The sequence below is a fragment of the Drosophila sulfurigaster genome, chromosome 3 (genome assembly GCF_023558435.1).
Source record: "Drosophila sulfurigaster albostrigata strain 15112-1811.04 chromosome 3, ASM2355843v2, whole genome shotgun sequence".
NCBI lineage: Eukaryota > Metazoa > Arthropoda > Insecta > Diptera > Drosophilidae > Drosophila > Drosophila sulfurigaster.
This window is the reverse complement of record NC_084883.1, coordinates 13,390,886-13,412,500: the sequence shown is the minus strand read 5'-3', so window position 1 is coordinate 13,412,500 and position 21,615 is coordinate 13,390,886. Positions and strand designations below refer to the sequence as shown.

The following is a 21,615-nucleotide window of genomic DNA, read 5'->3' as shown; positions in this document are numbered from 1 at the left end:
TATGCTCTATATGTATTTATTTAGTAGCATCCCCCTATATCCAATATTATTGTTATGGTCCTGAACAATTTGACTTTCAATTGACTCCCATTATATGGAATTATGAATATTACATGAGTTAGTGAAAGTCCAGTAAATGTTGTTATAGCACATAACGATGGTAATTAATTATAATTATGCACTCTTAGTGTATTTAATCAGCTTTTCTCTAAACAAATTAAAAAGTCCAAAATCAGCAGTTTCTAAAAGGCCAAAGACTTTTCCCAGAATTTTCGAGTTTTCATTGTGAAGTTCCCTCGAAAAGAGTTCGAGTTTCAAGTGGAAATTGAAGATGTGTGTCGGAACTTGAGCTGAATTCATTGTGTGTGTGTGTTTGCATATTGTATGAATTCAGGATCAAAACTGTAGAAGAGTAGAAGCGAGAGAAGCAGACAAAAGAATTCGATTGGCGCAGTGCTTTTGCTGCTATTTGCTCAACACTCTGTAGAGCTTAGCTGTGTTATGCCCAACAAATTGCAGAACCGAACGGTGCTTATTCATACCCAATAAAGAGAGATGGTTGAAGGGTACATACGATTTACTGTGAGGAGATTGAAAATTTGCCTATCAAAGTTGTTAAATTGTGGAAATTAGTAAACATTCCAGATTATAAAATAATCTTCAGTATTTTTAGAAAGAATATTACAAGTTATGATATCATGATTAGCAAGCTTTATAGATTGGAAAATATTTTTTTTTAGTATTTTTAGTAAAAATACTGCAAGTAATGGTATCTTGATCTTGTTTTAACATTTTTCGATTTAGGAGATAACAAATTTGAAATTTTTTTTAAATTATTGTAATATATTACAGATTAGAAAATAATCTTTAGTATTTTTAGTAAAAATACTGCAAGTTATGGTATCAACTAGTTTTAACATTTATAGCTTTAAGAGATACAAAATTTTAAAAATACTACAAGTTATGTTATCATTTTTCTATACTGCAATACACGGTATCTGCTAGTCGTATACACCAACTTGTTTTAACACTTCTCGTTTGCATATTTAATGTTAACAATTTTTTCTTTGTTTCATTCGGTTTTTTGCAGAAAATAAAAGCGAATTTAATGCGGCGTCTGTGACTGCTAGGTACTAGTATTATTATTATTATTATTATGATGACGCCAGAGTCGAAGACAACAACAACAACAAAAGCAACACCAGCAGCAGCAGCGACAGCAGCAACAACAACGCCCAATACAATGGCGCATACACAAAAGCCAGCAGCGACGTCAGCGTCGACAGCGCTGCAATTGTCAACGCTGGCAGCGGCTAAAACGAAGTCGGCTAAAAGCTTTGTCAGCAATGTGAATAACAACAACAACAACAATAATAATATAAATAATAATAATAACAACAACACAAGTAGCAAAAAGCAGGCGACAAATGTTGATAAAATGCAAATGCAAAAACAGCTACAAAATGTGACGACAAACGGCGTCAAAGTAAAAAGTGAAAACACAACAAAAAACAGCAGCAGCAACAACTGCTGCAAATGCAACTAATGCATTTACAACAACAACAACAACAGCAGTGGCAGCAAAGGCATTGCTGGAGAAAAAAAAGCATAAAGAAAGAATCAACACCTCCAGCAACAACAACATCGGCAGCCGAGGGCAACAGTTCATCATCAGCCTCGTCATGTTCATCGACATCGTCATCGTCATCGGCATGGTCGACAACCAACTCGGAGGATGCATGCAGCAGCAACGGTGGCGCCTCAGCGGATGAGGAGCCCACAACCGCAGAAGAGGCGCCGGCAACAACAACGTCAACGACGACGTCGCTGATGATGACAACGCCACGCCCCGTGCTTCTAACTGCCGTCAATCCGCATATAATCTGCCACTTGTGCCAGGGGTATCTGATCAATGCGACGACCATCGTGGAATGTTTGCACTCGTGTAAGTACAGCCTACAGATTGCCTCCTTTCCCTTACCAACTTGCCACTCAGCACTTGCCTCGCGACTAATTAGAAAACTGGCAAAAGTGCCACCGCCCCTCACTCCCTCTCCGCCTGGTCTGCAGATGCTGCCTGGCGATAAGTTAATGGCCAACATTAATGAGCCTTTGCCTTTGCCTTCGCTTTTGCTGTTGCCTTTGCCTTTTGCATATGCCCCATCAACCGAACAGAGATGAGCAGCATCAGAGCGAGACAGCGACAGTTAGCGAGGCGGAGGAGGAGGAGGGGGGAGAGAATGACAAGAGATATATGGTACATATGTCAGACTAAATAATTACAAATGGTTTCTGCTAGGGGATACAGGTTAATAACTACTGAACCATAAATCAAACAACATTTTCAAGTCGAACCCGAACCCGAACTTGCAACAAGTCTCTCCTGGTCATGCCACGACTCTCTATCCCCCACTCTTCTCTTCTCTCTAGCTATGGGAGAAAAGCGAAAACCCAAACTAGAATGTTGAAAAACATTGCGAAGCTTTCACAGAAATTCGCTACTTCAATTTCCGGTGTATTTCGTTTAGTTTTTAGCACACAGCATAAAATACAAAATCTGTAAGTCTCTGCAGACGCAGCCAACTTAATGCGGCATGAAAAACCTCGTTAGGGTTGCCAGATTGCTGCAAAGTTTGAAAAAAGCCATAAATCGCGAGTACGTGAAGTTTTTCTTTAAAATAGTATTTTATCCCACAATTGAATTAATTTATAATACATAATGGATAAAGAAAAATGCAATTTTAACACTTGAGCTTTTCATTTGCGACATTTTGCCACATTGCTGCTGCTGTTGACAGTTGGTCTGAATGGAGGAAAAACCACTAGAAATCAGCAATTAGTCAAAGCTTTCCTTTGATTCTGTGGCCAATTCGCAAATTAGAGAGCATTTCCAATCGATTGTGATTGCTAATCACAGCCCCAGGCGTCAGACAGAGAGAGGATGACGGAAAGACGGACGCATAGAGAAACAGACGCCGCCATTAGCTGAAATGAGGCAGTTGGAGTCGAGTCGAGTTGAGTCGAGTAAATCTGGAAAGCAATGTGTCGATGACATTCATTTGGTTCGAGCCTCATTTAAATCTGTTGTCAGACCGACATATCACTTGTTCCCATGCTCCAATCCTGGCCAGAGTGCGCCTGGGAGTTGTAGTCGTTCATCTGTAAATCGTGAATTGGAATTGGAACGAGAAAAAGAGCGAGAGAGGGGGAGAGAGGGTGAGAGGGAGAGCTGATGGCGTCAGCAGAACTCGTAAATGGATGGCAGCAACAGCTGTTGGATTCGGTTCAGTTGCGTACTTTGTTGCATACTCGAGGCCATTTGGCCAACAGCTCGCCCATCATCCAACATTACAGCATCCCACCAGCCCACTACTCCGTCACCCCCCTTCAGCAACCCAAACCACCCAACCAAGCAGCCAACCACACACCCAGCATACGCTCCAGTTGGTTCTGCGTTCGGGATGTTGTCCCTGGTCCCTGCTCCCTGTTTTGCCCAGCTTTCCTCTCCCTTCCTTTTTTTGTATAATTTTTTTTTCTCTGCTTTCCTGACAGACAAGCGTAACAGGCGAACCGAATGCGATTCCCCCCGGCGTATCCCGGCTCTGAGTCTAGTCTGGGTTGCCCGTTGCCGTTGCCCGTTGCGGAGTCCGTCCATGTTCCTGTCGCCTGGCTTGACAGTTGCACAGGACGGGACAGCAACCAGACACTGGCATTGACATTAAAGTCAAAACAACTTTTTTTCCTTCTTCTTCTCGTGTTTTTGGAGCATTTTCGTTTTGGCCCGTGGGTGGTTTCTGCTCTGAATTCAATGTTGTCTCTCTTCTTTTCCCTTTTCCCTATTTCGCTTTTGCGAAAAGTCAGAGGACGGAGGAATAAGCCCTGTTGTTGCATTTGTAAAAGAGAGTCTGTATGAGTTTTGGGATTGGCGTGCGTTTCGCTTGGGGAATTATTTTTCAGGGTTTTACATAAATTTGAATCATATCAATTTGTGAGGTGGCAAAAAGGGGTAAACAAAAAAGAAAAAAGAACATACAAGTTGTATACAAATCTGAGCTACGTCTCGTCTCCTCTCTCTATCGATACGTTTTCCCCAAAAGGTATTTGCACATTTTATAACCGAATTTCGCAATCTCTTTATCGTTTGCAGTTTGCCACAGTTGCCTCATCAATCACCTGCGGAAGGATCGCTATTGTCCACGCTGCGAGATGGTCATCAACAACGCCAAGCCGAACATCAAGTAAGTAAAATCGCACAAATATTCGAGTAGAAATACGAAAAAGAGGGTCACAGATGGAGCGACAGCTCAAGTCAAGGAAAGACTGTCACTGACAACTGCAATTAGGATTTGATATTAGACACTGCGGAGCACTTGAGGACTTGAGATGAGGATTCCTTGTCATTTGTCAGTTGAGTGAATGGCAAAAAAAAAAACGCCCCTCATATGGTTACGCATCATTTTCCCTGACAACTTGTCTAGCAATTGATGCAAAGTTGTTACATAAACTTGTTGTGCGGAGATAATTCTCTTGCTTGGCTAAATAAAGTGTTCCATTCCACGTTCCTATGGAATGTGTGAAGTAAGTGGCATGGGTAGCTTAGAACAGTGGTTACTTAATTGTAAGTTATTGTACAAACTTGCAATTAAGCTTGTGCCGCTCGTTTATTAAATAAAGTGTTTCATTCCAAACGTTCCTGCTTGGCATTGCTGAATTACGTTTATTTGTCAGTATAATTCTGCATTAATTGTAAAATGTATATAATTTGATTAAGTGTTTCATTCCAAACGTTCCTGACTTCAGATAGCTGTTTATTGAAGAGCCTGTTTCATTCCCAAATTCATCTAAGTTCTACATTAGTTTGTTGTACATTTTAAACAATTTCACTAAGTGTTTCATTCCAAACGTCCCTTCATTACATTTCTGGAATACATTACTTAGTCAGTATAATTATACATTAGTTTTTTTTTCTAAAATGTTAATATTTTGACCAAGTGTTTCATTCCAAACGTTCCTGACTTCAGACAGCTATTTATTTGATAATCTATTTCATTCCCAAGTTTCTCTAGAAAGTCACGTTGCTTTATCTTCTAAACTCTACATAAGTTTGTTGTTAAATTTATACAATTTGACTAAGTGTTTCATTCCAAACGTTCCTGCCTCTCATCTGAATCATATTGCTTAGTCAGTATAGATCTACATTAGTTTGTTGTACATTTGAAATAATTTCACTAAGTGTTTCATTCCAATGTTCCTATCTGTTTCATTTCCAAATTCCAAGCCACATTGCTTTCTCAGCTCAATTATACATTTGGTTGTCGTACAATTTACATATTTCTACTGAATGTTTCATTCCAATTCCGAAACCTGTTAAAATTTCCTTTTTTTTGGTCATCTCAATTCTAATTTTTTGTTTGCTAAATTTACATATTTTAATTGAAAGTTTCAATTCCAAAAATAATTAAATGTGTTTATACAAGACGGTGTTTGTTCCTAGCAATTCTTTCTTATTAGTATTCATAAATATGCTTTTAAAAAAAAGAGTTGGTCTGGCTTCAAAGCAAGTGACTTCATTTCGAAGTAAGTAAATATTTTGTTTCACTCGAAAAGTTCCACTTCCATGCATTTCGTATGACACTTTAAAATGCGCATAAACATTAAGCATATTGAAACTGTTTTGATGTTGACAAGCTGGCCAATTGACACTTTCAACCAAAGACGACAGTTGACGACCCTTTTTAGCCCAACACAAGTAAGCAAACAAGTTAACTTGTGTCCAAAGTGGGAACTTCCATTTTTGGCTGCTTCCAAAGTTGTTGTTGCTGCTGTCTTTTATGCATTTGCCAAGTTGTGTTCGCTAAAAATTTCAGCGAGTCGCGATGTCCAAAAACTCTCTACCCACAAAAGGTGAGACACTCTCAGCAAAAGGGTCTCTGATTGTCTCTCTGTGTGTGTGTGCCTGGCTTTTGTGAAGTGTTTCCAGCTGCTGCTGTTGCTGCTGTCTGTTGTCAGTTGTCGGTTGCTGGTTGCCGGTTTGCTGATTGCCGTCGGCGAAACTGAGCACAAGACCCGCCCGTTAATTATCTCTGGCGTTTTTCGATTTGCTTTTCTTGGAACTGCGTTTGCAAAGTTTCCGTTTTTATTTCGTTGTTTTTTGTGTTTTTTTGTTTTCTTTATTTTAGCAGTTTATCAGTTGGCTGTTCACCACAATGAGATATTTAAACATGGCCGGCGACAAGTCCAGTTTTGAGTTCTCTTTTTTTTTATGCAACGAAAATCGGTCATAAAAGAAAATGAATAAATAAACAGAGTGCTGTCTCGTCTTTTGTTAACAATTTTCGGTTTTCCTTCTTGTTTTGGTTTTTTTTTGGGGTTTAACAATAAACTTTCGCAATAAATTTAATTGGAGACGAGACCGGGAATTCAACTCGACTCTTGTGTCTGTCTGCCACGTACAAAAAGCACTTCTCATAGTTCTTCTGCTGACTTCACACCAATTGCCCTCGCGGCTTTAGCTTTGCTGCCCCCCACGAAAAAGGTTCATTCATTGCAGGTCGCCTGTTGTGTGTGTGTTTGTGTCTGACTGTCTTTTGCCTTAGCTAGCTATCACTGAATTTGTAGTCGGATTCATTATCTTTTTGTGTGCAGCCAACGAGATTACAACCTGACTCGCAGCAGCATCAACAATTTGAACGTGGTGTGGGTCTAACGATTTGTATAATAGCACGACAGCAGGGGGTGGCAACCCTGGCAGCGGGTGGTTGCTGTGTTCGCTGCTGAGCGAAAAGTGCTGCAAGTGCCATTAAAGCTGTACCTTAAATTGATTCGTCTTTGCTCGTTCGTTCGCTCGTTCGCTCGTCACGAACGTGTTTTTCATTAGAGACGTGCGTCAGATAAATATACAGCAAAACAGCGTAACACCCGGATAGGCAGGGCCACAAAAGTTTGGGAGACACACGCACACAGAGACTACAAAAAAAGTGGCCAAATATTTGGCAGGCATCAAATAAAGTTCACCACAGACGTCAGCATCCAACTTCAATTCAAGGTGCGTTTCTCCCTTCTCCATCCCCAGTCTCCTCTCGCAATTGATGCCCCAAAACATTTAGCCAAGTTTTCAGCCTTCTGCCTAACCACAATTACCACACTGTGAAACTTCTGCGGCTGCTTCACTGCGCACACGGACGTCGAAGTCCTGCCAAAAATCTATCCCAACTAAACTTGCTAAAGTTAACAGTTTTCCCCAAACCACCGAGGAGGGTTGGGCAAAGAGATAACTAGGAAACTCCTCTAACGTGACGGGGGGGGAAACAATCACAGAACCAATTCGACGTTGGGTTCATTCAACCTCTGACATTGCTTTGCTTTAATCTAAACTTCTCTTAAATGATGCCGTCTGTCCACTTGCAATTCAATTTCGCTAAGCTTCTATACAAATATTAACAATTTGTTGTGTTGCCAATTACGGCTGCAAAAAAGAGCTTTGAAAGTGACAATAATTGTTGAAAACGAGCCGCAGCTCTTTAATTTTACTTAAAAGTATTTACTGCAAAGTGATTTTCTTTTAGTAAATTAAATTTTGTTGAGATAATAATGTTGTAAAGTTATTTTCCATAAGTGAAATGTGATATTTCATGAGATAATAATGTTTTAAATTCATTTTCCATATGTAAAATATGATATTTCATGAGATAATAATGTTTTAAAGTGATTTTCAATAAGTCAAACATGTTATTTCATTTTAATTTTATTGATATATTTGCCGGAAAAAGATTTTCTCTTATAAAGTTAAATTGTATTACCATTTTTGTTTGAGATATTAATCTTTTCATATAATTTTCCGTAAATGAAATGTGAATTTTAATTTTAAATCTTATAGAAACAACAAGAACTCAGAAGATACTTTGAGAAACTACACCAAATTTGGAAGTTGTGTAAAATATTTTGTAAATGAAATCTCAACAAATTGCTTGAATCCAACAACAATTTATTTTCTTTTGTTGTACTCGTTATTTTGTTATTTTAACAATTTGTTTTAATCTCTTAATTGTAATTTCCTAAAGTAAAATATACATTTTATTTATCAATATTGTAAAAACATCAATTCAGATCATTTAAAAGCTAGTTTTCCCTAAATTTGGAAATTTTTGTAGAATTTTTTTTGAATGAATTCTCCACATATATTCTGAATCTAACAATAATTTATTCTTTACCGTTTCCCCTTTTTCATTGATTTGTTCCTATTTCCTTATAGTAATTTTCAAACCTAAATTATACATTTAACATTTAATTTTGTCTAAACATCAACTAAAACATTTTCAAAGGTATTTATCAAAAATTTGGAAATTGTGATTACAAAAAGTCTTAATTTATTTATGTTATTCAAGGCATTCCGTCTTTGTTTTGCTTTGTAAGACTGCACTTCAGCCTAGTTGTTGATACGAGATTGTAAATATGATAAGTTTACTTGAAGAGCATGCGAAATTTTAATCCAATCAAGATCATCACAATGATTGAAATGCTTTAAAAAATGTTTTTCTGCTCTGAACTCTTTCGTTTGCTGTTGTTGTTGGGTAGGAAATTGATGTCTCGCTCGCTGGCTGCCTCCTTCATCTTTCTCATCTGCGCGACTTCTTGTTTTTTTTTCGCTATTCCTTTTGCTTTTCTTTTCTTTTGTTCTCTCTGTTCAATTCTTTTCAATTCTCTTCGAAATGATTGAAGCGAGGCGGCTGCGTCTGTAAATTTCTGTGAAATGCGACTTAATGCGAGTTCCTGTACAACGAACAGCGTACAGCGAACAGCAAAGCAACCACTAAATTTAAGGGGCAGCAACAGCTCAGCGCATGCCACACATTTGCTGATGTTGTTGCTGTGGTTGTTGTTGTTGTTGCTGCTGTTGTTGCTGTTGCTGTTGCGTCTTTGGCGTTTGTTGCGTGCCATTCAAGCAATTGCATCTGCCGTCTAATTTGTACTTTTTTTCTACACCCAAAGTGTGTGAGTAGTGTGTGTGTGTGTGTTTGTGTGCTTGTACTTTATGTGTGTGCATCTTTTGTGGGTTGTTGTGCGCTCATTTCCGCGCCAAGGAAGTGACTGTCCCTTCTAGCTGCTGACTTCTTATTTTGACTAATTTTCCCGCTTTCCAGTAGTACACACAACAACAAAAAAAACCATGCTCAAGACAATGACGCAGCCGTCTCCCTATGTCTGTGTGTGTGTCTTTTCCATTTCACTGAGCACACACATGTCTCTTGACTCATGTTTTCTACGTCTCCCTCAGGCTAGAGCGCATTATGCAACACCTCAGCTAACCGATCTCCCTCTCTCTCTTTTTCTCTCTCTTCTCTAGATCGGATACCACATTGCAGGCTATTGTGTATAAACTCGTGCCAGGTCTCTACGAACGGGAGCTAATGCGCAAACGCGCCTTCTACAAGGATCGTCCACAGGAGGCGGCCTTGGCCACGCCCGAACAACGTGGCGATGACACCGAGCATCTAATCTTCAGTCCCTCCGATGATATGTCGCTGTCGCTTGAGTTTGCTGAACTTGGGTAAGTCTCTATGAATTTTTGAAGAATTTACTAGAAATTAAGTACAGCAAAGTTAGGAAAAGTAATAATAAGAAACGAGATATATAAAAAAATTTATATAATGTAAAAAGTATAAAAAATAATAAAAAATAATAATGAAATAATATAAAAAGTCTAAATAATAATAAAAATAATAATAATATAATATAGAAAGTACAAAAAATAATAATGATATAATACAGAACGTATAAAAAATAATAATATAATATATAAAGTATAAAAAAATAATAAAAATAATAATATATTATAATATAAAAAGTATAAAAAACAATAAAAATAAATACGTAATGTTAAAAAGGTAATATTAAAAGAGAAAACAAATTAAATAATAATTACAAATTAAAGAAATATTTATCATAAAAAAAACATACATAGGGAAACAACATAGGGAAGTTATTAAAGAACAATGGTACAATATTTAAGGGTTAAAAGAGTAAGTTTCATTAAAAATTTGTTATATATACTAGAAAATCATTAAATATGCCCAATAATAATAATAAAATAATATAAAAAGTATAAATAAAAAACATAATAATAACAAACAATATATCACGATAAAAAGACATACAAATATCAAAAGAAAAAAACAAATTAAATAATAGGTAGAAAATTAAAGAGCGATTTATCATAGAAGAAACATACATAGGGAAACACCATAGGGAAATTATTGTAGAACAATAATACTTTATCAATTTTTAAGGGTTAAAAGGATAAGTTCTCTCTGAAATTTTTTATATATACTAAAAAATCAGTAAATATTCCCAAAAAATTCGAAATGCCAGTTAGAATCGAAATCATAAAGGAAGGAAGAGTTTAACCCCTCTTCGTACGGAAATTTATGAAACACTCTAAAACCAAATTCAATTGAAAGCAAAGCTAAAATAGACTTTAAAAGGAAGCTGGCATTAAGCCATTGTAAAATCTGGTTGGTTGTTAAACGCATAAATTATGATTTTTCCCATAAGCCAAAGAGGGTTGTAAAATATTCAAATGAACAGGGAAACCTCAATGAATGATGTCAAATGCATGTAAAAAACCGGTTTAATTGGAAATGTGGTGTGCACAATATGGAAATAAATATGAAGCGTTTTTAAAGCTTTTGAATATAAGTTGCAAAAATGGAGGAAAGAACTTCGATTGTAACAATTTTTAATGTTCAATTTCTTCCTTTACTTTCAGCGAATTGAATGCCGAATCCGAATTGGAATTCGGAGATACGCTCCGTCCACGATATTTGCAGTGTCCGGCGATGTGTCGAGTGAGTCACCTGAAGAAGTTCGTCTACGACAAGTTCGAGATTGATGCGCATCGCTTCAGCATCGATCTCATGTACAAAGTGAAGACAATTGTGTTGTTGGATTATTACACGCTCATGGATATCGCTTACATTTACACGTGGAAGCGGGATGCACCGATGCGCTTCTATTTCCGTGTCTACGAATCACCGCAACCTTTGGTTAAGCCACAGCCAGCCATGAAGCCGCAAGTTGCAGCAGCTCCAGCTCCAGTTGTTGCTCCAGTTGCTGCCCCGTTGCCTGCATTGCCACTGAAGCAGGAGGCAGCGCCAGTAACTTCCGCAGCAACTCTTGCTCCCATTCTACCCGCCATCAAAGCTCCTTCGCCACCCGCTCCGCGCATCAAGTTGGAACAACCGTCAATGCCACCGCAGCCTCAGGAGGAATTCCGTGTGACACCCAAGCTGAGTTCCCCCACAGAACCTTCCCTTAAGCTGGTCATCAATCGCAATGTGCTGGAGAAGCACGAGAAAACACATCATTCCCCTACCACAAAGAGCAGCGCCAAGAGTTTGCCCTCGCCCACGGCCAACAAGGAGGAGCCCAACATCAAGCTAAAGATCGATTTGTCCAAGCAGAACAGCGTGACCATCATCAACATGTCCGATCCGGATCGCAAAGAGATTGTCAAGCCACTGAAACCCGAGAAGGAATCCCGCTCCAAGAGCAAAAAAGACAAGGACGGCAGTCCGAAGTCCTCGAGCAGCGAACGTAAACGCAAGAGTCCCAGTCCACTGACAGTACCTCCTCTGACCATCCGCACCGAGCGCATACTCAGTCCCAATGGCATGGGAACTGTGCTCAGTCCGCGAGTTACGAGCGGCGCCTGCGTCGAGGATCCCAAATCGGAGTTCCTCAAATCGTTTGCTTTGACTCCCATCAAGGTCAAGGTGGAATCCCCCGAGAAGAGCGCCACACTCAATGGCAGCAACGGAACACAACCCGCCAGCAACAACAACAACAAGTCAAAGAGTCACCTGGACGACAGCATGCTCATGAAGCCGCCCAGTGCGATGCCACCCAAGTCGATAGCCTCCTCAAAGCGCAAGAGCAAAGAGCCCATCAAGGCGGTCTCGAAGAAGCCAAAACTTTCCCCGCCACTGCCACGCGAGGACTTCAAGATCCGTCTGCCCATGCCAGCTGGTAATTCACCTTCGCCAGCTGCCGACAAACCGCTGATGCCGCCACCAACCGCCAAGGCTCCGATTGCTGCGGCACGCCACAAGGCGCAACAACAGCAGCAGCAACAGTCGCCAGTGTTGCCACAGTTCACGCCGCCAGCGCCGTTGCATCATCAGGGACTACAGATGGCGGCTCCCGGTAATCGAACGCCGATTGCCAAACGCTATCAGCCCATTCTGCCAAAGGCAGCGCGTCCCAATCCGTTTGCCAACATTCCCAGCGATGTGAATCGACTCCTGAAGGATGCAGGCACCGAGATCAAGAGCATTGGCGCAACCTCGCAACCAAAACCTCATGTCTACGGTCCGAAGATGTCGCAAGAGCACAAGATGGGTCCCCCAGCGTTGCCCCCAACAACTCCCAATGCAGCCAAGACCAACAGCAACTCCAACCACAACAACAACCACAGCAGCAACAACAACTCGACGCACAACGGCAACAACAACAACAAGTCAAACAACTATTTGAATCTAGCGCTGTTCAATGCCAGCAAGTCGAAGGGTAAGGAGGCGCCACCGGGCTGTCGCACGCCCATGTACACGCCCAATTCGCCCATCTATTCGCCCAGCTCGCCGCAGTACGTGCCCAACTACAACATACCCACGATGCCCACCTACAAGTACACGCCCAAGCCAAGCTCCACAACAGCAGCGTCGAATGCCAGCAACTATCTGCAAAGCATGCTAAATGGCTCAGCATCGGTTGGTGGCGGTGGCGGAGGTCTTTTCCCCTCGCCACCCACCAAATCGGATCAGAACACAAATCCTGCCAAGCCAACGCAGCAGCAGCAGCAACAGCAACGTAGTGCAAGTCCTTGCGGTGGCGAAGATGCGCCCGAGAAGCAACAGGTGAAGGTGAAGTCGCTGCTCAACTCGTGCAACATCAATATTCCCTCCTCGCTGTCCATCACGATTTCACGTGACAATGGCGACGCCTCGTCACCCAACAGCGGTGTGCACTCCAAGCACAAGAGTCCGGTGAACAATTACATTGAGATTGTTAAGCTGCCCGATCAGCCAGCACCCGTTGCCGAAGCGAAACAGGAGATGGGAAAGCCCGTTAAGCTGCCGGCGCCGCCCAGCAAGACGATACCATCGCCACAGCATTTATTGGCACGTATGACACCGCCACAGCAATTACCAGCAGCTGTCGCAGCTGCCGCCGCCGCTGCTGCTGTGCCACGTGTCATCACGCCGCCCAAGACGTCGCCCGGTGCTGGTGCGCCAGTTAATCCACCATTGAAACCCGTGTTGCAGCCACAGCAGGCGGACAAGAAAACGCCCAGTCCGGAGAAACGCAGCGCGGGTGTCGCTCAAGGCAGCCACTCACCCAACTCCAGCGAGAACAAGTCACCGAAATCAGCTCAAGCTGGTGCGGGAGTTGGACCAGCTGCTGGCGCACTCGGTGATCCCGCAGCCAAAAAGTTTCGCCCCATCCTGCCGCGTCAGAATGCCGCCAACGAACTTGCACCCAAGCTACCCAACGTCTTGCCTCCCGCCTTCAACCTTGCACCCAATCTGGCAGCCAGCAAGAAGGTGCCAGCTAGCAAAAAGTCACCCACCGGAGGTAATCAAGCAGCCGCCAAGCTCAGCAATGGCAATCAGGCGTTGTCTAAGATGACTTCACCTCCCAAAGTGTCGCCAGGTAGCAAGAAGCAGGCGAACAACAGCAACAACAGCAACAACAAGCAGCCAACACCGCCACCGCAATCAGTTGTGCCGAGCTCAAAGATGGGTCCGCCAGCCCCGCATCCGCATCTCTCGGCACCGCTGAGCATTGCCTCGAGTGCCGCTGTGGCCGCTGCGGCCAATCAGCTCGACCTGAGCAACTTCCTCAAGGAGAATCTAATGCGCGCCCAGGTGGCTCAAGCACAAGCTCAGGCGCAGGCACAAGCTCAGGCTCAGGCCCAAGCGCAGGCTCAAGCCCAGGCACAGGTGGCACAGCTGTACAACTTGGCATCCTCGCCCATGTACAACTATCAGCAGGCGATGTTCATGGAGCAGCTGTCGCGCATTCAACGCGCCGGCAACGAGGTCTTCAACGATTATCTCCAGAAGCTGAAGAGTGCAGCGGCCGGTGGCGAAGCTTCGGGTGGGGAACACAAACCCGTAATGCCCATGCTGCCCACCGTCACGCTGCCTAGTCCCGGCGGCCCCGTTGCCCCCGTCGCAGTGGCCGCAAGTCCAAAGACCTCGCCGCTAGCCGGTGGCAAACTGACGCCAGCCGCCACTCCGGGCGCGTTGACCAAAAACAATGCGAGTCCGAGGCCACAGGCGGCTGCCACGACAAATGGACTGCCCCTGGCCAAGAGCAAGTGAAGTGCGGCACCCAAACAACCAACCACCCACCCACCCACCAGTTATCAACCCAAGCCACCCTTAAGCTTAGCGAAGTGAATGCGTCGCGGCTTCAAAGCGAAGGCCGTGCTCTAAAGGCAGGCACTAATTAATATTTAAAGACCTTCTTTTTGTTCGTTCTGCTTCGTTACTCGTTTTTCTCGTTTTGTACAAAAAACTTTAACACAAAAATTAAGGCATTCAAAAGCTGTACATATAAATGTATTATTAAATTATACACAAAAATATTCATAGATATTTTATATACATATATAGTCGATATATGAAGACAACGATTCAGAATCAATATGCTTAAGTATTTGTATACCAACAATGTAATTTGTAATTTCACACAACTGCTAAGCACATTAAAATTGCATTGCAATGAAAGCTCCAGCTGTAGCACGTAAATACGTAAAAAGATAATAAATTGAAGAGCTTTGGAAGCACATGGCACAAAGCTCTTCTCCATTCGAAATAAGTTAGTAATTAAGCTATCGATTAAGTTGATTACATACGATATAAGTATAAAAAGTGTTATTCTACCGAATAACCGAAAATAATCGATAAATAAAATTATTTATATTCAATGTAAACATTTGAAAATTGGCTTACTTTAATTCTTAGCAGGGAAAAAGTCAATGGTAATCAATGCCGGCCAATCGACCAGCTGGCCATCGAGGGGTCACAAGGTCAATGCATCACATCGCATCGCATCAAAGGTCGTCCCTTTTTTTTTTTTGGACGTCCCTAATCCCGCTGAGCGACCCTTTGTGGTGTCGCGCTGCTCATTGTCGCGTCTGAGCAGAAATGAAAAATGCCCAAGACAAAAAGCAAATAAAAGATTACGGGACTCTCGGAGGAATCTTCTTCGGTATTCGGTGTTCAGTTTTCAGTTTTCCGTTTGGTTTCGCTTCGGTTTTTCGCCTGACTGACATCTTTTGGGTTCGAAATTCAATGAAAATCATTGCAAATCCATTGCCTTTTATCCTTTGGCCATTCTTTTCCTTGTTTTTCCTTTTTCTTTTCCTTTTATTTTTTTTCTTATGCTTTACGCTATCGAAAATTGGCAATTTTCGCAAAAGGAATGAGTCCCAAAAGACAACGCAGGCAGGCAGGCACACAGACACACAGAGAGATACTTCTAATGAGCTGCTGTTCGTCCAGCCCTCGGAAAAGTGGAAAAACGGAAACAGCGGGTAGAAGTAAACGAAGAGTATCTTGATAGGCGTAGTGTTTGAGGGGTGGATTAGGTGCGAATTGCTTTAACGGCGCTGCAGATTTCGCAAGTAGATTTATGGCCTAACCAATAACTATTAGTCTCCGAAGAAGATAATGTTGGCTGGACTGTAAAATACCCTGTGTTTTTGAATACATTTATTTGTTTCCCAATGGGAATATATTCTTTTAAATTTGAATAATAATGATAATACATTTCCTGAATGAATTGACAAAGGATTGTACTTTAGCAATCATTCGCTTTTTTGTTGTTTCACACCCTGAACCTGTTTGAAAACCACGAAAAAACCCTTATCACAGAACTTTTTAATACACATATGTATCCGGGGTTAGAGTAACATAATTCAATTGCACACTGGAGACTTTGAGATACGGCTTTAAATTTACAATGTTCAGGGTGGCAAAGTTTAGAAAAATGATTTTGTAAATATTTATACAGGGTATGGATATGTATTGTAACAAATACCAAGTTGGACTTTATACATTTAAGTAAATAGACATTTTCATATCCTTTTCAAGGCCTTTGTAAATGGTGTTGAATTTCGAGCTGTCTGCGTGATATACTCGTATTTATGGAAACTCCAACTTGGGGTGCGTTTTTCTTAGATGCCAACCAAGTGAAAATTTTAATCAGCTGATCGGGGTTTACATTTTTTTTTTTACTATAGACAAAGAAATAAATAAAAAGCTAACATAGAGCTGAAAAAAAAACAAAAAAGAAGAAGAAGAAGAAGAAGACCTATGGCGGTGAGTATAAAAAGCAAAAAGCTCATCCAGTGTTCTTGACTGTGAGATACTCGCTACGTAGTTTCAATCATAGCAAAAGAGTGCATTGTTATTCGTAAAATAAAGAAAATTAATACATATACCATGAATTATTAATCATAAAATATTGTAAATTAATATACCAAAAAAATACTGAAATATACTATGTATTACATTTCAAATATACCATAGCGTATAAAATATACCGAGTTATCACCAAGGAAATTTAAGCTTGACAGCTGGAGCGACATTCTAGCAAATCTATTTCTTAACAACTTTAACAATTTTTATTTGATTACAACCAATTCTTCAGGCTGCAATTATTATTGTAGTTTTATTTGATTCCCTAGGGTTTGTTCTTGATCTGATCTTGCACCCAATATTTAGCTGTATCTATTTTATTGTTCATATGGATATCGGTTGATGCTGATGAAAAATTAAACTATATAGGATCGGAGATACATCATTCTGTTACAAACGTCTCCTTAAGACCGTTATACTCTATAATACTAGCTGATTATAATAAGAACAGTAAAAATATAAATAATACTTAGTTAATGACTTTAGCTTAAAGATTTTTAAAAATGAATTTTAAGCTTTAAATGTTTAAATTTAGAACTGTTTTTTTAATGAAATTTTGAAGAGAACTCCCGTCTCCTCAAATATGCATAAAGGTTGTGAAAATGAAAGACGAGAGAAGAGAGTTTAGAATGCTTCAAGACCGAATGTCTGAATATGTTAAAATATATAAAAAATACAACACACTATTCTATGGGTAACGGATATTACAATTAAAACTAGCTGATTATCCTAAGAACTGTAATAAAATAAATAACATTCAATGACTTTAGCTTAAAGATTTCTAAAAGTGAATTTTAAGCTTCAAATGTTTAAATTTAGAACTGTTTTTTTAATACAATTTTGAAGAGAACTCCAATCTTTTAAAATATGCATAAAGGGTGTGAAAATGAAAGAAGAGTTTAGAATCCTTGAAGACCAAATGTCTGTATATGTTAAAATATAATATATAAAACACAACACACTCTGTAAGCATAAGCATAATAAGTTAAACAGTTGCTTTGGCGCATCGCCTTAAATGTGGCAATAATTTAAAATGCAAAATTCATTCATAAAGTTTTACCAAAATTGCCTCTTTTGGCGCAGCCGCAGCTGAATAATTTATGAAGTTGTGTGTGGTGTTTGAGCCAAAACTCCAATTACAATAATTAAGCCGACTGGCGTTGCTTCGCTGCCCCTGTCCCGCGACCCCGCCCCACCACAGCTGCAGGCGGCGAATACTCTTATGAGTATTCACAAGTATCTCTAGCGGGGCACATGTGAATACGAATACGAGTATGAATACGAGAGCGAGAGCGAGTATTGGGCACATCTGAAAAACAAGTTTAATGCGCTTGGCTTTTAACGCATTAATTTAGCATTTATAAATCATTTGTGTAAGCAGAAGACAACAACACACTCGCACTCACACTGGCACTCACATTCACACTCACAATTGTATCTGAGAGATACAGGCGTACCTACAGATACTCATTCAGGTAATTAGAAATGTAAAACTGCACTTACAAACACACACTTATTTCGATTCATAACAGGCTTGCGGGTACTCGTGCAAATACTCATACTCACACTCATACACACACTCATACTCGCATCACTCAGTCTCAGCCTCAGTCTCTCTCTCTTTGGGCCATCAACAGCTGGTCCACATGGCACGAGTTACTACTGTGTGGCTGATCTAGCCTTTCACCACGCTTAAAGACTTCCGCATCATAAATATATGAGTACTACTTTCATCTCAATTTATGATGCGTCCACATCCAAGATCGTTAGCACGCGCGAAAGTGCCACAAGAACGAGTCAGCTCGACTTTGCTGCTACTCTGCAGCTAACATTGACATGCAATGCAGCTGCGATACTCATACGCTTATATTTTAATTGCACAATTAATAAAACAAATATTAATCACAGAATTAAATCTTCCATTTTATATGGTTTATGAAATATTTTTTGTAACAATTATGTATTATGCTTTTCCATTTTTTTTTTTACCTAAGTGGTGAATTTTTAATCTCTGTTTTTATATATTATATGTAAAAATATTCTAGTGGTGAATTCGATTTCCTGGATAGCAAAGTTTTGCATCGCACACATAAAGTTTAAGTTAATTTATGCTTTTTGTAAAGTTTATTTTTCTATACTATCATCCCCAGCCTTATAAAATATATACATACATACTTTATCATCGACTGTCTGTCTGTCCGTCCATCGGTATGAGCACCTAGATCTTAGAGAATATAAGAGATAGAACTATAATTTTTTTGGTGAATACAATAATAACTATATCATTTTTGATTCCTGATTTTTAGTTGCGACCATATAAAAATTGTGGAAGTTTTTTTAAGAAATACTTTTGTATGACAAATAACGATTTTGGCTGCTTCGACTTAAAATCTTACGATCTATGCTATATTTTGAATATAGTATTATATCAATATACTAAGTATAGCCTTCGGTATATTAAAATACATTATTGGAGTTCGAATTTCCATAATTAAATGATATCTTTGGATCAATTCCTTGTGCTTTTCAACAAGATAATGATCTTATTCATAACGCTCGATTAGTAAAATCGTTTATTTCGAGTCGAAACATTAATATTATGACCTGGCTACTATGTAGTCCAGATCTTAACGTACAGCATTTTCGATTACTTGGGCTGCCTAAAATAGAAGATATACGAAAGTGGAAGGCGATGCATTCGCATCTTATATTCATAAGAAAACATGAACTATTAAACGTACTTGTATCATTCTATGAAGGACCGGATATTTAGAATATTTACTAACACTCAGTACTCATTACTAAAATTATTTTACTTCTAAGAAATCAAATATTAACACCAATGAAAAAAGTAAATTACAAAATAATTCGTTTTCTTATAAGTATAAAAAGCATAAGTGCGTCTATTCTAATGTCCCTTATTTTGACTTTAAAAATATGTTTGAAAAACACAATTTTGTTAAATTTTAATAATCATTGGAATATTATATTTAATGTATCAATAAATACCAAATGTTTTTGCATATCAATTTATTATCAATCATCATTTAAATAATAAATATTAAACAAAATTTAATGAAAGTAAAGGTGCCTCTAACCTAAGACCAGAAGGTAAGAGCAACTGCCTTCTAAGATTTTAATGGCTTGTTTTAGAGCGCAGAATGTTGCTTAATGACAATACTCTAAGAATCTGGAATTTGCAATCATGTTGTTTTGGAATTGCAGCCGAAGGGCAGTTGTAAAAATTGTGCAATAAACTCTTAAACTGAAGTCGCAGTTTAAACTTTAATGTGCCAACATAACACTTATTGTTGTACTCGAAAATTGCAAAACTAAATAACTACACTCAGGTCAAAGGCAGCCAAGCTGTGGCTATCAGATGACCAAGCCATAATGGCCAAAAAGTTGGCAAACTGCAGTTGCCAAGGTGGAAAACATCATTTGAATGAGAAATGCGGCGTGTGTTGTTTATTTTGTTGTATGTTTAGCTTTGTTTATGCTCGTGTAATTGTAATTAATGGAATCATATTGAGTTACACCTAACCAACAACAGTTGCATGTGTGTGTGTGAGTGTGGCACAAACAGTTGCCACACTGCCACAGCAGCCGAATTCAATGCGCAACAAAAGTTGCCACGAGGTGAGCGAAGTGCGAATTTAATTGAATTGGGAGCAAAAGTTTCGATGTGTGTGTGTGTGTGTGTGCGATGTGCGATGCCTCTTGTGGCTGCCACAAAAGTTTTCCCAGTAACGTCCTCTAATTGCAATTTGTTAGTGCTTTTCCCTTCCGCCACTAATCTTATGTTAGTTGTCCCCTTCTTACCTTGTGGTGGCAATCTTAGGCACACAACTTGGCGCTTAAATAACGATTTATGTGCTTAGCATTTGCGCTATACGAATATAATAATAATGGGACAGAAATTAGTTCTCGACTTTAGCTACGCTTAACTCGAGAAATTCAATTAGCCTTCTTATGGTTGTCATCGCATTAGACGACATTGATTCCCTCTCGGTTCAACTATTCGCAGCAAATCTCGAGATTAATAATTGCTGGGATTAACGTGTATTATAGTTTGAGAAATGTGAGAGAGATGAATTATTGCACTTGGTTTAGTTTTAGTTTCAAATGATCCTTAGAACATGGATAATGACATCTGTATAATGTATTTTAAAAATGCATAAAATATAGCACATAAATATAAATATATTAGAATATCTCCTATGAGATTTTGTATTTACAGAGGCAATTTGGTCTTTTAAACCTTAACTTAGCGATAAAAGAAATAAGAAAGCTACAGTCGAGTGTGCTCGACTGCGAGACACCCTGTGTATAAAAGCAAAACTGTGCGGTATTCTTAACTAGAACCTGTTGTATGTAGTCGTTATTCCCCATACAAAAGAATTTCTTAAAAACCTTTTACAATCAAAAATTTAAGGAACATAATATGAAATTTGTAGAGCATAGAAATGTTTTCATTTTAGACAGTTTTGTATTAAATGGAGTCTAAATATAATTTGAAATCATCGCTTAATCTGAAATTTGTAAAGCAAAGAAATGTTTTATTTTAACCTCAAATCGAGTCTAAATATAATTTGTAAATCATCGCTAAATATGAAATTTGTAGAGCAAAAATATGTTTTTATTTCAGACAATTTTATATCATATCGAGTTCTAAATATAAATTGTAAATTATCGCTGGATTATCTCAAGGCCTACACATACTTTTGTTTTTTAATTTGCTTTTGGAAATAAACATATTTAAGCTGAATACTAATCTATATTTTCATATGCATGTTTAGTTCTTTGTCTAATAATAAACCTTCTTATTCGAGAAAACATATTAAAAGAATTATTTAATATACTTAAAGTAGTAAAATTATAAATTAAGATTTCTTTTAATTTGATTTAAGATTTCTTTTAATTTTAGGAATTGATTTCACAAATTTTGTAGTTTAAGTTAATTGTTAGCTAGTTATTTTTACACGTCATTCCTAACGGGTTTGCCTTGATTTGCTGGTTTATTATTTTGTCATACTATCTTATTGATAGTTATTAGTATTTATTTAATTATTTATTTCTTAGTACTACAAGCTAAGGTATTAATAAGACTCTAATTATTGTTTAAAAGTGC

General features: G+C 39.1%; 1 protein-coding gene across 1 annotated transcript; it reads left to right on the top strand.

Annotated features, from left to right (window-relative positions):
* The first annotated feature begins 1,093 nt into the window (after nucleotides 1–1,093).
* LOC133841287 (polycomb group protein Psc) lies at nucleotides 1,094–14,961 on the top strand. Its single transcript, XM_062273658.1, has 4 exons — nucleotides 1,094–1,945; nucleotides 4,148–4,238; nucleotides 9,344–9,547; nucleotides 10,766–14,961. The coding sequence occupies exons 1-4, from the start codon at nucleotides 1,537–1,539 to the stop codon at nucleotides 14,379–14,381; spliced, it is 4,320 nt and encodes a 1,439-aa protein (XP_062129642.1). The 5' UTR covers nucleotides 1,094–1,536; the 3' UTR covers nucleotides 14,382–14,961.
* The last annotated feature ends 6,654 nt before the right edge of the window (nucleotides 14,962–21,615 follow it).